General features: G+C 32.7%; 1 protein-coding gene across 9 annotated transcripts in view; it reads right to left on the bottom strand.

Moving 5' to 3' along the window:
- The window catches only part of LOC145254621 (receptor-type tyrosine-protein phosphatase epsilon-like), a 732,106-nt gene that overhangs the window by 102,175 nt on the left and 614,248 nt on the right, over nucleotides 1-15,683 (bottom strand). For all 9 annotated transcript variants that reach the window (XM_080113291.1, XM_080113282.1, XM_080113273.1 and 6 more), the window contains one exon: nucleotides 10,850-11,005. In XM_080113291.1, the coding sequence (XP_079969417.1) occupies nucleotides 10,850-11,005 (156 nt within the window). The remainder of the gene's footprint in view (nucleotides 1-10,849; nucleotides 11,006-15,683) is intronic.

Raw genomic sequence — 15,683 nt, forward strand, 5'->3', positions numbered from 1 at the left:
TTTGCAATTAGTAACTGGCTGACCGAAACATGCTCACGACTGTGTAGCAACGTATTACTAATGTAACAACAACTCTAACTCGGTATTGAGCACTCTTGTATTAACCTCCTTAAACTTCATTGGTTACTTAACCTCTGGAAAACAATAATCTCAGATTATATATATATATATATATATATATATATATATATATATATATATATATATATATATATATATATCACTGATGAGTGCCCTTATATAGTAAATAATGCTAAAACTTTTTGAGATGAGCATAAAATGGGTGTTTGTTTCTTGTGAAGCGGTATATATATATATATATATATATATATATATATATATATATATATATATATATATATATATATATATATATGCGTGTGCGAATATAAAATAAGAAAACACAAGCTGGTTATTCCGGTTGACCTCATCTTAGTCTGCACTTACAGACATTACTTCTAATGAAAGCACTTACGTAATAAATAATAAAGCCGGGAAAGGATTACATGTTGAAATGACATTTTAGTTTTATATCAAAAAGAAAGTTTCCAATCTCTTAAGTTGATGAATACGATATTTTCCAGTTCAAAATTTCTGCTGCTGTTGCAAACTTCTAAATGTTAGCTTTAATTTATAAATTTCTACGAAGTTTTGAAATATAGTATTACATTTACATTAAATTATTACAAAAACCGCTAGAGTCTTTTTGTGTAGATGATATATAGCAGATATAGGTGGTTACAGTGATAATGGTTTCGTTTTTATGTATTTCTTTTTCGTGTAACCATCTTTTTCATTTTAGTAACAGTAGTTGTAAAAGTTATTAATTTTTTATTATTTTTATTTTTTAAAATTTTTATTCGCTCCCGATCAAGTGTAACTCTACTGAGTGGCAATCTGGTAGGGAGTTGAGTAGCAAAATGTTTGTCCTCTTTACATTTAAATTTTCATATGTCGATACAATTGCAGGAAACCAAGAACAAAAAAAAATGGCAAAGATAGGGGAACAAAGAAAGAAGCTATTAGAGTAAAAAAATCTTCTAAATCAAGATATCTCTACAATGAAGGGGTGTGATTTTGCTGCTAATTTTGGGGAGTTTAATAATGACAGAAAACAGTAATTTGCGGTTTAACAATGCCTTCAGCGTTTCAAGTGTCTTTTACAATATAAATACCACTTTGTGGATAATTAATTCCCATAAGTGAAGGGATGTTGTCCCAGATACATTCTCATTTTTTTCCTATTCAGAAAAAAAGAGAAAGATTTTAGCAGCTTATCTGCTACGTTTTAATGGAGATTTCCTGTCTGTGGTGCAACTGTGAAAATTTCATGAGTTAGAGATTAGAATTAGTGTAATGCTAATTATAATTTTTAACTTTTCAAGTAATTTTCCTATTTTCTATTTGCTACATCTTTGATGTTGAAAATTCCATTTCTAATATTATTTTAACACACCCATATCCAATACTGCTACAGAATTATTCAATCTGAGATGATGACAATTTCTTAAAATAAAGATAAACGTGAAGTAATTAATGGCCTTATTGTTAGAATTAACAATCTATTAAAACATCGGCTACTAGTCTCTCGCTCCTTGACAGGGTTCAAAAGAGAGTCGCAAATTTGATAGGCCCTAAACTGGCATCTAAACTTCAGCCTCTGTCCCATCGTCGAAACGTTGCATCCCTCTGCCTGTTCTACAAGTATTATAATGGTGAATGCTCTGAAGAACTGCAAGCACTTGTGCCCCCACGACGTGAACACCCTCGACAGACCCGACAAGCTGCAAAATCCCACCCCCACACTGTAGAGATCCCTAGATGTAAAAGATCTTTCTACTCCAGTAGTTTCTTCCCCAGAACTGCTAGACTTTGGAATTCCATTCCAGGTCACTGCTTCCCCAACTGTACTGACATGCATAAGTTCAAGTGCAACGTGAACCAACATCTCGCTGCCCTAATCCCTACATAGTACCCCAGTAGATGTTTCCCCTGATAGTAGCCTCCTACACCAAAGTGGCAATGTGCCTTGTTTGGGGTGAAAATGTAATAAAAAAAAAAAAAACAAAAAAAAAAAAACGAATTAATGGTCTTATTGTTAGAATTAACAATCTATTAAAACGAATTAATGGTCTTATTGTTAGAATTAACAATCTCTCTCTTGTACCTTGTAAAATAGTTGACAGTTATTTCTTTTTAACTGAATATTGACTTATGTATGATGACGTAACTTCGTTTTTGTTTGTAAGATAAACGACATTGCCTCAGTCTACGAAATCAGTCTCGAAGGTGTAAATGAATTGCTTCACACGTCTCTCTCGATATGTGTGTTAATAGAAAAAGACTTCCAACGTGTCTTCAGTTTTACTCTTTAATCGTCAGCTTCCAGCATAAAGTCAACAGTCTGTTTTGATCAATTTTATTAACTTTTGGTTTTAATAATTAACCATCAACATCTTGATGCTTAACTCCCAACATGGATCTCCTGTAGCAGATGTCTCTCTGGTTTTTACTTTCGCTTTTCTCGCTCACTTGCCCCTATTCCAAATTTATCACAGCGAACCGACATCAGTGGACATTATTTTTCTACCAAAACACTCATTGACAACATTTTTTTTTTTTACAAGGAATCACCACATCAAGGCCCAGAGGCAACTCGAGTATAAGGGTTAAAGAGTGTACAGTAGTAAAAGGGGCAATATCGTTGTAATCGTTAGAAGTGTAAATTTTGTAAATTGGATTACTTAAGGGGAACGACTCATAAAGAATTTGTTTACGTTAGACTTGAAGATGACCATATTGTAGTTAGTTGGAAAACAAGAGAGTTCCATAGGCGTTCAGTTCTAAGAAAGAAGCTTTGTTCATGGAATCTACGTTTAGGTTTCGGCACAGTTAAAGAGTGGTGGAAATTATTGATAGTGTTTTCAGCTAGACGAGTGTTTCTCGTGAATGTTTGGCGAAGGGGGACTGTAGATTGAAGCTCAGACGAGCACTTGCCATGAAAATAACGATAAAGCAGAGGCAGGCTCGCAACGCCTCTTCTGTGAGAAAGAGGTTTCAAGGAAGATAAAAGGGTATCTTCCACTAAGCTACACAGTCTAACATGTCTTCATTGTTTACTCTTTTTTTAATGGTCAGCTTCCAGTCTGTTTTGATCACGGTACGTCCTTTTTTAATTGTTGGTTTAATAATTAATCATTACTTATGTCATATTAGCTTATTCTTTATTATATTTTTATTGCTATTTGATTCGCCGATATTATTAGGCCTCTCACTGGAGCTACCAGGTGAAGGTTGCTAATATTTCTAAGGAAAATTGTACTATAGAACGGATAGGATGTTAACATATTATATCGAGTTGTCACTCGGCATCAGCAGCTACTTTACTGTTATTACCTTCGGACAGTCAGAGGAGCGAAGAAGAGTAACAGAAACCACAAGATGAATCATAAGCTTGTTAGACATAAGTATTTTCTGTCCATACATAAAGAACAAAGGCGTAAGAACATAACGTTACATGCACACGGGAACCACACGTTGTATGCAGTCTATGATGCAAAAGAGATTAAGACAAAGAATAATTCGAACTTTAACTCGCTTTTCCCCATTGTAACATAAAGCCGTTTCACAAGTATGTCGGATTCTACCTTTTTAGGCGACTACGTGCGAAAAGAAAGAAGAGGCTTGAAGTTTTGTTCCAAGTTCTGCAGAAGGGCAGGTCCTGTAGAATCAGCAGAAAAGAAAGTCCTGTAAAGTCAGCAGACGAGCAAGTCCCAAAAAATCACACACACACTAAGGTACTCTTAAAGCTGCAGCAGTTCACCGATACGATCACACTGACGTCGATCCTAGAAAAGACACCGCCATGTTCCAAACACACTCCCTTTATCCTTCCGGCGTTCGTCCTCGGCCAATCAGCAGCCAAAGAACGGTCACGTGGGGCCCAGTGATGATCGCAGAATCTACAAGATGAGGACGGCGCCATTTTGGAATTTCTCCCGGGTTTCGGCCATGCACGTACGCACACCGTAGGAGCGTTCCAAGGTAAGGCATGACGCGCAGACACGTGGGCGCTTCCTCCCTTCATTTTCTTCGACTCTACATAACAGCAGCATTTATTTTCCTCATGCTTTGCCACGCGTGACTTATTGTTACGACCGTGACATCATCGACGTCTCTGACGTGATTGTCCTCTCTAATGTGCTCTTTCTCTGTTTTATAGTCGTTTTCTTTAGTGGTGATGTCATTTCGCATGCACTTGCATATGTGTGTTTCATGAAACTGATATAAATGCAGTTTAACTTATTATTTGAATCGGAATAATGTTCTCTTGAATGTTGTTCTCTACAACGTTTTTGTCATTGTGATCTTTGTCTTTTTTGTGTGCATCATGTCAAACTCGGAAATCTATATGGAATTTACAAGTCAACATCCTAATTTAGTCTGGTTACGTTAATCGTGATATGTTATTAATCTTAATTAGTCATTGCATTAATAATGTTAATTTTAACCCTCATAAATTTAAGGCGATCGTAAGTGATTATGGAAAATTTTTCGGACAGAGTAAGCTTAAAGTGTCGACAAAAGTGCTTAACAATCTACAGAAATACTTAAACGGAAGAAGACAGTAACTGCAAAATGACACAATTCATATAATGTGACAAAATAATTTGAGGTCGAGAAAAAAATATTATCCAATGAAATTTAAAAATAGAAGCCGAATTAGTGTTTTACCTTTTAAACAACTCAATAAAAAAGCAGCAATATGATGTGTGCATGCTTTTATAAAGAGAAAAGGACATTTTCCTGTCAAAATTAGAGAATAAATTTTAATTAGAAATTAATGTCTTTGAAAGAAGTGACGGCACAGGAAGTCTTTAGTGTGATGTGGCAAATAATCTTGTCTGATTTTTTCTTAGTTCTCATATCTGTTGAGGACGGACGAGTTTTTCATCCCTCACACAGGCAACAATGACAGAATGTTTCAAATTAGTTTATATTGCAGCATTAAGCAGGCTTGTCTAAATTGTGCCCAGGAAGGAGATTTGACGAAATGGAGTCAGTGATGTGAAAATTCTGTAAGGGAATAGAATTCTGTCAGCCACGTCCAGTTAGCTTCAAATCCAACATCAGAAGAGGAAAAGAATCTTCGTTTTGAAACTTGTATATGAATGGCACAAGTCTTTTTTTTATGTCTAAATAAAAGAGTGCATTCTCTGTTGGCGAATATGATTTAGGGGAACTAGCTTGAATATTGTTCAAAGGAAATAACTCTTTAATATACTGCCACAGTTAGTGTCGTCTATACTAGTTGTTTTATTAAGATTTAAGACTCTATTTTATCCTTCTAGTTAACTCATAGCTGGAGAGAGTACAGATTGATTCATACCTTTTCTATCCTCAAAAAACTGTACTGAAGCAGTATTGACCCTAAGCGGATTATACCAACTTCCCCCAAAGGAGGAAATTCATGGGAGTATGAAATTCACAGGCAATCCCCAGTCGTGGGATGATGACGTTATGTTTTTGCAGAGAGGTTTCAACATCCTTCCACACACGCAGTGCTTGATATTTCCAAATGGTCACCCATCCGCTACTAACTAGGCTTAACGTTGCTTAACTTCAGTGATCTTACACGAATAAGTGTCTCAACATAATTTTGCCGTGTTCGCTTGATAAATGGTGACTCATTAGTAAGAAAGAATAGTGAAAGTGAAACAATAACCCTGACAGAACTCGAACACAGCAAGCTAAGTCCACAGTTTGCACCATTAACCACTTCACCATTTTGCTACTTCTATAATTTAAATGGCTTACGGTTTTACACGGTACTAAATTACTAAGATATAAGTTGGAGACGTCGACCAGACATGTCTACCTTAATTTAAGCCTTGTTCACCTGCTGTTTGAGTTAGTTAAAAAAGACATGGTTTGCATGTTGAACCGGCAGTTTTTTCTTCGTCTATCTATGAATCTACTTTTCTTTGTAGTGACTCCATCAGAAGGAACATTAGGTGGTTTCGTTTTTTTTTTTTATCTTAGTATTAGGAAAGTTGTGTGTTGGTTGGCATGTCAGAAAGAATTTCAAGAATGCTCATCAAGAGATATTCTAAGGAAGTTAGAAATAGCATAGAGATTCGATGGATACATCTTGTTTCAGATGCGTCCACACAAATCTGTAAGAGTCTCTTTCAGTCTAATAGATAAAACAAATAAAACCAAAAACCTTGTGGTAAAAAAAAAGAATGCTTTCGTTAACCCTAAAATCATTAAAAAGAACCAACGTCATCTATAAGTTTAAATGCCCTTTGAGAGAGTGTAACTTCTTTAACAACTTTGAAACAGATTGGTCACACAACCACTACCCTATCCCGTCGCTACACCATGCATAATGTAGATTCCAGTGCACTTTTTCAACATCTACAAAAGAAAAAGAAATAACTGTTCCACTCCCAATAATAGACAAATCTTAGTCTGTAACATAAAATAATACACCATGAAACAGATTTTAAAAAGCTGAAAATATTTGAAACCATCCACATAAACACCTTCAACAAACTACGTCGCAATTCAAACAAGCCTGAACATTTTAAAATACCTGTCGTAATCCCTCCACCGACTCTTATTTTATGCGACCCAGTTACTGGCCCCAGTATTTGGTTGGTTAATGGTGTAAAAACATTCGGGCACCAAGCAACCTATCAATACTGACCACTGCTGCTACTACTAACATTTTTCCCTGCCAGTTTCGTCATAGCACATCATTTACATCTACCTGACGATGCCCGCAGAATCGATTTGAAAACGTTCGGCTACATATGGGGCATATATTAACATTTTTGATTTTCATACAAAAAAAGATAAGAAAAATAGAAAAAAATATAATTAAACAGAAGTTCTATGTTGTCTTTAATAATGTTTGTTTAAATCTCGCGTATATATATATATATATATATATATATATATATATATATATATATATATATATATATATATATATATATATTCATATTATTTGCTCCACCCATAAGTGTAGAACTTTCTGTATCTTGATAGGTTATTGTATAAGATTTTTTTAAATTTTTACCTGTATAACTTATATATATATATATATATATATATATATATATATATACATATATATAAAAAAAACAGATAGAGATAAATACTTTTACAACATCATTTATTGTTAACTAGCCTGGGTGCCCAGCGTTGCCCGGGTGTTTGGAAGTGTGTGTTGAGCAAAAAAAAAAAAGTTGTAGTAGGCAGGCAGACTAGAACCCGTGACATGAAGGCGGAAAAAAAGTGGAGGTGTGTGTAAGGGTGGGAGTTGAGCAAAAAAAAAAAAAAAAAGGGAGTAGTAAGCAGGCTCGAACCCGTAACGCGCCAGAGGAAAAAGAGGTGAAAAAAAAAACAAACAAAATAAGTCTTACCGATGTGCCTACTGTGGTTATGACGTCACGGGCGATCAAAATAACGCACTTTAAACGACGTCGTGAATGCGAGGGTTGAATGGCTTGCAAAAAATGTCAGCGAAAAAATCGACCCACCCTGTGCAAAAATGCCCAATTGAGGGTGAAGGAATTAATGTTTTCGGCTAATTTTCCGATATTTGTCGTCGGAAGTGCCGTCTTCAAAATGATACCGATCTTGTAAAAATCCGTCGCCTCTGTCGATCGTTTTAGGCATACATACATACATACATACATACATACATACATACATACATACATACATACATACATACATAAATTTAAACAGAGAGGTGAGATTTATATTATAGATGTTTCTGTAATTTAGGTCAAAATTGTCTGGCGTGTGATCGTTTTAGAGATTCATCATGCTCATATACTCCAATCAATCTATTAAGACATCTTCATTCACACAGATACACAAAGTAAGCTACACAGAAAGAAATTGCCTGGTAATGACTTATGTAGCTCACTTGCCATAAATATGAGACAGATGAAAAGTATTAAATTAATTATATTAATGTAAATTTACAGGTCTTAGATCATAAGGTCTCAGTGTGAGGATCATGTACATCCTTCCTACCCAGAAACTACTCAAAGTTCGTTTGAGTCCGTTCGGGAAATTGCAATTTCTATTATGTCCTAATCTTTGTATATTTACATTATTAAAATATTAGACTTTTATTTTTATAATATGACATTCCATTGTTTTTCCCAACATGTCCGGATCTAACTCTCCCATATATATACACACACACACACAAGCCCCTCCCCCTTTTTGGGTTGAGCACTGTTGTAAAAGTATCTCACCCACTACTTAAATGGCTATAAAGTGGAGGCTCCCTGTTTGTTTGTAAATAAACAAGCAGCTGTAAAAGCGATGGGCGAGTATTTATTTAAATGGACATTTGTTGAGGTTATTTGCGAGCACCGATCCCATGGGCTGGTAGATAGAACTGCCGACTATCAACGCAATCGTTGTAGGTTCAATCCCCGGCTAGGGAAAGGTACTAGTCTAACCGCACTTATGAGTTGTGATACAACGAAACAGTACTGTATGTAGATGACTATATATATATATATATATATATATATATATATATATATATATCAGAAAAATTTATGAGGGGTACAAAATTTATATATGGCAGAGAAGAGAGTTCTTTTTAACCTGAGATGTTTTTCGCCATCCTCCTCAGGGGCGAATGATGGCATTTTGATTTTTAAAAAGAAAACAGAAGGAAGAAATTAAAAATAGGGTAAAATGGGGACATATTTACAATTACCAATAAAATAAATATGTACAGGGAGAAAGGAAATGGAGAAGAAAAAAAAACTGAGGGAAATTATATATATATATATATATACCTATATATCTATATATGAGCAAACAGTTAATAAAATATGTTAAAAAAACACTTTGAAATGAGCTAAAAACATATTTAATCTGAAAAGGAAACACTAGATAAATGGATAGTCCTTAATCTGCGGAGTTTCGAAGAAATACTCTCCTTCTCATCAGAGGGTAGGAATTAGCAAAATGTGGGATCGGATTTTGCAAGCAGAAGTATTTGATGAAACAACAAGTAAGTCAAAGACCTTACTTGAAAACAAAATAAGTTAAGCAGAGGGAATATGGTGAAGAAAAAGGTGATTACACATGAATGGATAGTCTGGTGGAAGATAAAAAATCCAGTGACGGTAAAATCCAAATGTAAAACTTCAAGGAAGTTAAAAGAATTTCCATTTGTACAAGTAAAATCTAAGGAAATCCCGTAATTGGAAGAAGATGGTCCATAATAATCCAACATGGAATAATTCACAAACATGTGTACAAGGAAAAAAAATGATATTAATAAAAGAAAAATAAGATGTGCTTTTCACTCTACTTCCGAGACATAACTATAAATAAAAAAGATCTGGGAAGAAAAAAAAAAATGATAAAGTTAAATATAAAATAAAGGGAAACAAAAGTCAAAACGACCCAGACAGGAAATGTTAAAGGCGCGAAAATATATAAAAAATTTAAAAAATGTCAGCAAGAGTTATTAAACGACACTAAAAGGAAAATAAAAAAGGAAAATAAAAATAAATAAATAAATATATAATAAATAAATAGAAAATAAAGAATAAATAAATAAATAAAATATAATAAAAAATAAAATATAAAATATAATATATAATATAAAATAAAATAAGAATAAAAAAAGAATACAAATAAAAAATAAAAATTATTTAAGGGGAGAAGATGGCCGGTTTCTGCAATTTCAGGGGAAAAAAAAGTAAGTAAATTCATATAGTAAAATTTAAGCAAATATACATACAAGATATGAAAGTGTGGGTAGATTGATATATTAGATAGATAGGAAAGTTTAAAGAATAAAACAGAAAATGCAGATAAAGAACCGGCCGTGCAAAGAAGAGATAAAGAATTAAAATAAAGGATTATTAAATTATAAAGTATTAAGAAGTGTGTCGAAAAACGAAAAAGTTAAATAAAAAATAAAAATTTTTATATCTATATAAAAGGTAAAAGTAATAACTATGTAATTTCAAAATTGCCATAATTAAATTTGGACTTATGTTTACAGAAAGAAATCAGTTCATTTTTAGAATTTATTATATTATTACTTTGAGGGGAAGTAATTATAGTTATAGCTTCGGTTGTACAGAGGCGACACGACTTAGAGCCTGGAGTATAAGACTTAACTTTTTTTATAATAGTCCATTTGATTGAGAAGGGAGTATTGTTAGAGTTAAGTTTTTTAATTAAAGTGGTTAGAGAAGTTCCTTGGTTATTATTAGAATTATGGTAGTTAAAAGAAGAAATGTAGTTTGATATTCTTTTCTTAATTAATGTTGAAGTAGCGCCGATATATGTATGTACTTTATTAAAAGCTGGAGGTCTGGTATTAATATTAATTTGCTGATTTGTATTAGTTAAATAGTTTGAATTTTGTCCATAGTGTTCAACAAATGGTGGGATCTATCTATCTATCTATCTATCTATCTATCTATATATATATATATATACACACATATATATATATATATATATATATATATATATATATATATATATATATATATATATAGAGAGAGAGAGAGAGAGAGAGAGAGATAGATATTGACTACTTCATGTTTATGAACATATTGCATAAAATAATATATTACGTTCGGTATTTACTTCAACAGTGCTCAATACCTGATTAGAGCTTATTAGTAGTATAAAACTATACTCATCGCAAATAAACTACATAGAGGCATTAATGTTTCATTCCCGGAGGAAATTATTAAGCTAGTCACAGTCTTTAGCAATTTCTATTCGGACTAATCGGGCAAAATCTTCTCCAATCATAAAAACATTTATAGCTTACCTGGAATTGTTGCTGTAGTAGAGTCTTGGAGCAATCATTTTGGTCATTTTGAAAAATCATATTTTGGTAATAACTTTGGTAATCATCGATTGTTATATGTGTGTCCTGCAGAAAGATACTCTCCACGAGTGCGAGGTAGATAAATTCGTATTGATCCTAAAGAAAAAAAGTGAAAATTAAAACAAAGAGCACAAAATAAAACTTGGGTTTACTTTTTGGCAGTTTCGTATCTCACGCTACCCTTATTTTGTCCTTTAGTCCTCACATTCCATGAATCCTGTTACTGTCAAAGGGGAAAGAATTGCTGTTTTATGAGTAGGAATCTATCCATATAATATTTATCGTTGGCTAGTTTTTAACCTTCAAATTATATTTTATTTTTATCTCCTTACATCAAGTGGCTTCATGCCTTGTCTGGAGAGATTTCCATAAAAAAGAAAACAAATTAGGTTTTTTTTTTCTGAAAATTATATCTTGCTTCAAAATTTTCATTGTTTATACAAAACTTAAGTGCAGCTTGGACTCTACCTTTTTATAAGCAATATCTCCTGAAGAGATTTCTAGTTACAGTAGAACCCCGGGATACGGCATTAAAAATTAGCAACAAAATACAGTACAGCATATAATACACATGTATATAATCAAATAACATTGTAAATAACACAGTAAGGCGGGGCAAATACCGTAACCAGGAGCTGGAAAAACATTGTATTCCACATCGTAACCTGAAAAAAAAACGTATCCTAGGGCCACCGTATCCCGGGGTTCTACTGTACTTATAAGTGGCTGCCCGAAACAACTCATGCATGTAGCGACATAAGTGTATATGCAAACAAATTAAAAGTATATATATATATATATATATATATATATATATATATATATATATATATATATATATATATAAAGAGAGAGAGAGAGAGGGAGCTGGTGTTTGATCAACACTGCTGGGGAGCCATGATTTAATATACTGTTTTGTTTTTAAATCCGTGAAGCAGGTGTTTCACTGTAAACAACTGATGATCCCTTTAAGAAAATTGGTACTATTGTTTGTTCATGTAAGTAAAACAATTCAACGATGCAGGAAATTGACTTACCGACAAAATAATTTTCCAACGAGGAACAATTTTTTCTTTTATAGTTTTAAAGATTTTAAAGAAACTTCCGATACTATATATATAGTATTGTAAGTTTCTTTAAAACTTTTAAAACTATATAAAAAATTACATATATAATATGGTACAAATATATATATGGTACAAAAAATACGGTCCTATGATTTATCACAAATGTCATAGACTGTGAATAACACGTTAATCTTAAAAGCATATTATTCTGAAGTAGTATTTAACAAACCTAATCATTAGATTGTAGGAGAGCTAAATCAATGATAAGTGTTAATCTTTATGGTATGATAACGTTAGTATTCCTTGCAGGGTTGAAGAATAATAAAATGTCAGAGTAGTAATTCTGGTGCTTGGAGGAAAGACATTTTTTCATTTTATGAGTTTGTCTTCGTTTGAAAGCAGAAAAGTGAAACAGTCATAAAATAAATAACGTATTTATCTTGAGAGCAGCTTCCCACCCTTCGAATAGGCATCAGAATTTATTTTACTACTGGGAAGTTTAGACCATCAGCTAAATTAATGAATTCAATTAAATTCATATATATATATATATATATATATATATATATATATGTGTGTGTGTGTGTATATATATATATGTGTGTGTGTATATATATATGTTTGTGTCTGTATACATATATAAATGTGTGTGTGTGTGTGTGTGTGCATATATATTATATGTGTGCATATGTATATAATATATACATATACATATATATATATATGTGTGTGTGTGTATATATATATGTATAGAGAAAATAAAAAAGGAACAAACCGTATTATGTGTTCACCAACGTTTCGTCTTTATTTCGAGACTTCCTCTGGGTGAAAAGGAAGTCTCGAAATAAAGACGAAACGTTGGTGAACACATAATACGGTTTGTTCCTTTTTTATTTTCTCTATTTTGTCGGAATACTATTTCCATTATTTTCATCATTCATATATATGTATATAATATTTGTGTCAGGTCATGTCATATGCTACTGGTACCATGTAACCCAGTACTACCTGCCTCATGGTCGGGTCACCGGCGACTAAACTGGTTCCCCCACCAGACTTGTTTGGTGAGGAGGGCGGCTAGTCTCCCTGGAGGATTAAAAACAAGACCTTCCAAAGGGCGAATGAACTCTTTTTCTGGGTCAACGGCCAACTAGCACCGTGTATATTTGTGTGTGTGTATATGTGTATTGGGGTGGAGAGGGCTCCCATAAGCCGTGGTGAAGGCAACCTTTCTAGGAGAAGCAAATCTTTGATTTAAAAAACCATAAAGCGGGAGACCAGTACCCGCATTAAGCTGGTCTGCAGTTTAATTTGTTGCTGGCTATCTTGCTCTTGCTTGTTGCTGGCTCTCAACATTTTGAACCGAGAGAGAGACTTAGCTGTCGTACAAAGCTAAGACTCTGTAATATCATCTTTGTATAGATACTCCCTCAGTCATTTGGGCTCATGGATTTTAAATGTCTGAGGGAGTGGTACTCGTCTGACAAGACGTTGCAATCATCATATAATATATACATATATATACATATACATATATATATATATATATATATATATATATGTGTGTGTGTGTGTGGATATATATATGTATATAATATATACATACATAAACATATATATATGCATATATATATGTGTGTGTGTGTATATATATATATACATATATATATGTGTGTGTATATATATGTATATAATATATACATATGTATATATATACATATATGTGTGTGTATATATATATGTATATAATATATACATATACATATGTATATATATACATATATATATGTGTGTATATATAATATATACATATATATACATTTGTATATATATACATATATATATGTGTGTATATATATGTATATAATATATACATATATATACATTTGTATATATATATATATACATATATATATGTGTGTATATATATATGTATATAATATATACATATATATACATTTGTATATATATATACATATATATATGTGTGTATATATATATGTATATAATATATACATATATATATATACATATGTATATATATACATATATATGTGTGCATATATATGTATATAATATATACATATATATATATACATATGTATATATATACATATATATGTGTGCATATATATGTATATGATATATACATATATATATACATATGTATATATATACATATATATATATGTGTGTGTATATATATGTATATAATATATACATATATATATATATATATATATATACATACATATGAATCTATATGTGTGTGTGTATATATATATATATATATACTTGGTCTTTTGGTCAAGATCAAAGTGTAGTATCTGTTCCGGCAGATACTGCACTTAAGATAATTTGTACCAGTCAATGGAGGGGAAACCCTCTATACTGGGACAATTATTATTTTTGGTAACCAGAGTGACCCCTTTTAGGGGAGCTGGTTTTTACCTCACATTAAAAACGGCCTTGTGCCTAATTTGCTCAGTGGGGGAGCAAATAAATACCATCTGTTCCGGCAGATGCTGCACTTAAGATATTTGTACCAGTCAATGGAGGGGAAACCCTCTATACTGGGACAATTATTATTTTTGGTAACCAGAGTGCCCCCTTCTTGCCTACTTTTAGGGGAGCTGGTTTTTACCTCACATTAAAAACGGCCTTGTGCCTAATTTGCTCAGTGGGGGAGCAAATAAATACCATCTGTTCCGGCAGATGCTGCACTTAAGACAATTTGTACCAGTCAATGGAGGGGAAACCCTCTATACTGGGACAATTATCATTTTTGGTAACCAGAGTGCCCCCTTTTTGCCTACTTTTAGGGGAGCTGGTTTTTACCTCACATTAAAAACGGCCTTGTGCCTAATTTGCTCAGTGGGGGAGCAAATAAATACCATCTGTTCTTCAGATGCTGCACTTCATTTTCTTGTTCTCTTTCGGTGGAGAAGAAATCCTTCACGATTGAGACAATTTTTATTTTTGTACCTTTTCTCCACGTTAAAAAACGACCCTGGTGTCTAACTCTGTCCTGTGGGGAGGCATAGTAAATAAGTATATATATATATATATATATATATATATATATAATATATGTTTATATATATAATATATATACATATATAATATATAATATATATACGTATATATATATATATATATATATATATATATATAATATATACGTATATATATATATAATATATATATATAATATATATACATGTATATATATATATATATATATATAATATATATACATGTATATATATATATATATATATATATATATATATATATATATACATGTATATATATATATATATATATAGTTTTCAAGGTCTGGTGTGGACGTGTGTTAAAAGCACACAGACAGATGTCTTAGCGTCTTTCTGTGCTTCTCCCAGACAAATCAATCGCATGTGCACGTCGTGACCACTGCCACGCAGATGGGGATCTGATGAACGGCAAGTGTCCTGCGCCGTATAACTCGACCTCCACTGCCTTGTGGGCCAAGGTGTTATTTAGCCAAAGGCTAAGGGTGAGGTAACCCTGACAGAAATCGCCAGAGGAGCTTAGGCCCTGTAAGCTGTAGCATATATGACCCGCCGGCATGTGGAATATGCTCTGGTGCCCAGGAAGCTAAGTCCCAGTCATGGATCAAATGGCATGGTGGGTGGAGAGGGCTCTGTAAGCTGTAGTGAAGGCAA

The sequence above is a fragment of the Euprymna scolopes genome, chromosome 3, assembly GCF_053919585.1.
Source record: "Euprymna scolopes isolate OS-2025 chromosome 3, ASM5391958v1, whole genome shotgun sequence".
Classification (NCBI taxonomy): domain Eukaryota; kingdom Metazoa; phylum Mollusca; class Cephalopoda; order Sepiida; family Sepiolidae; genus Euprymna; species Euprymna scolopes.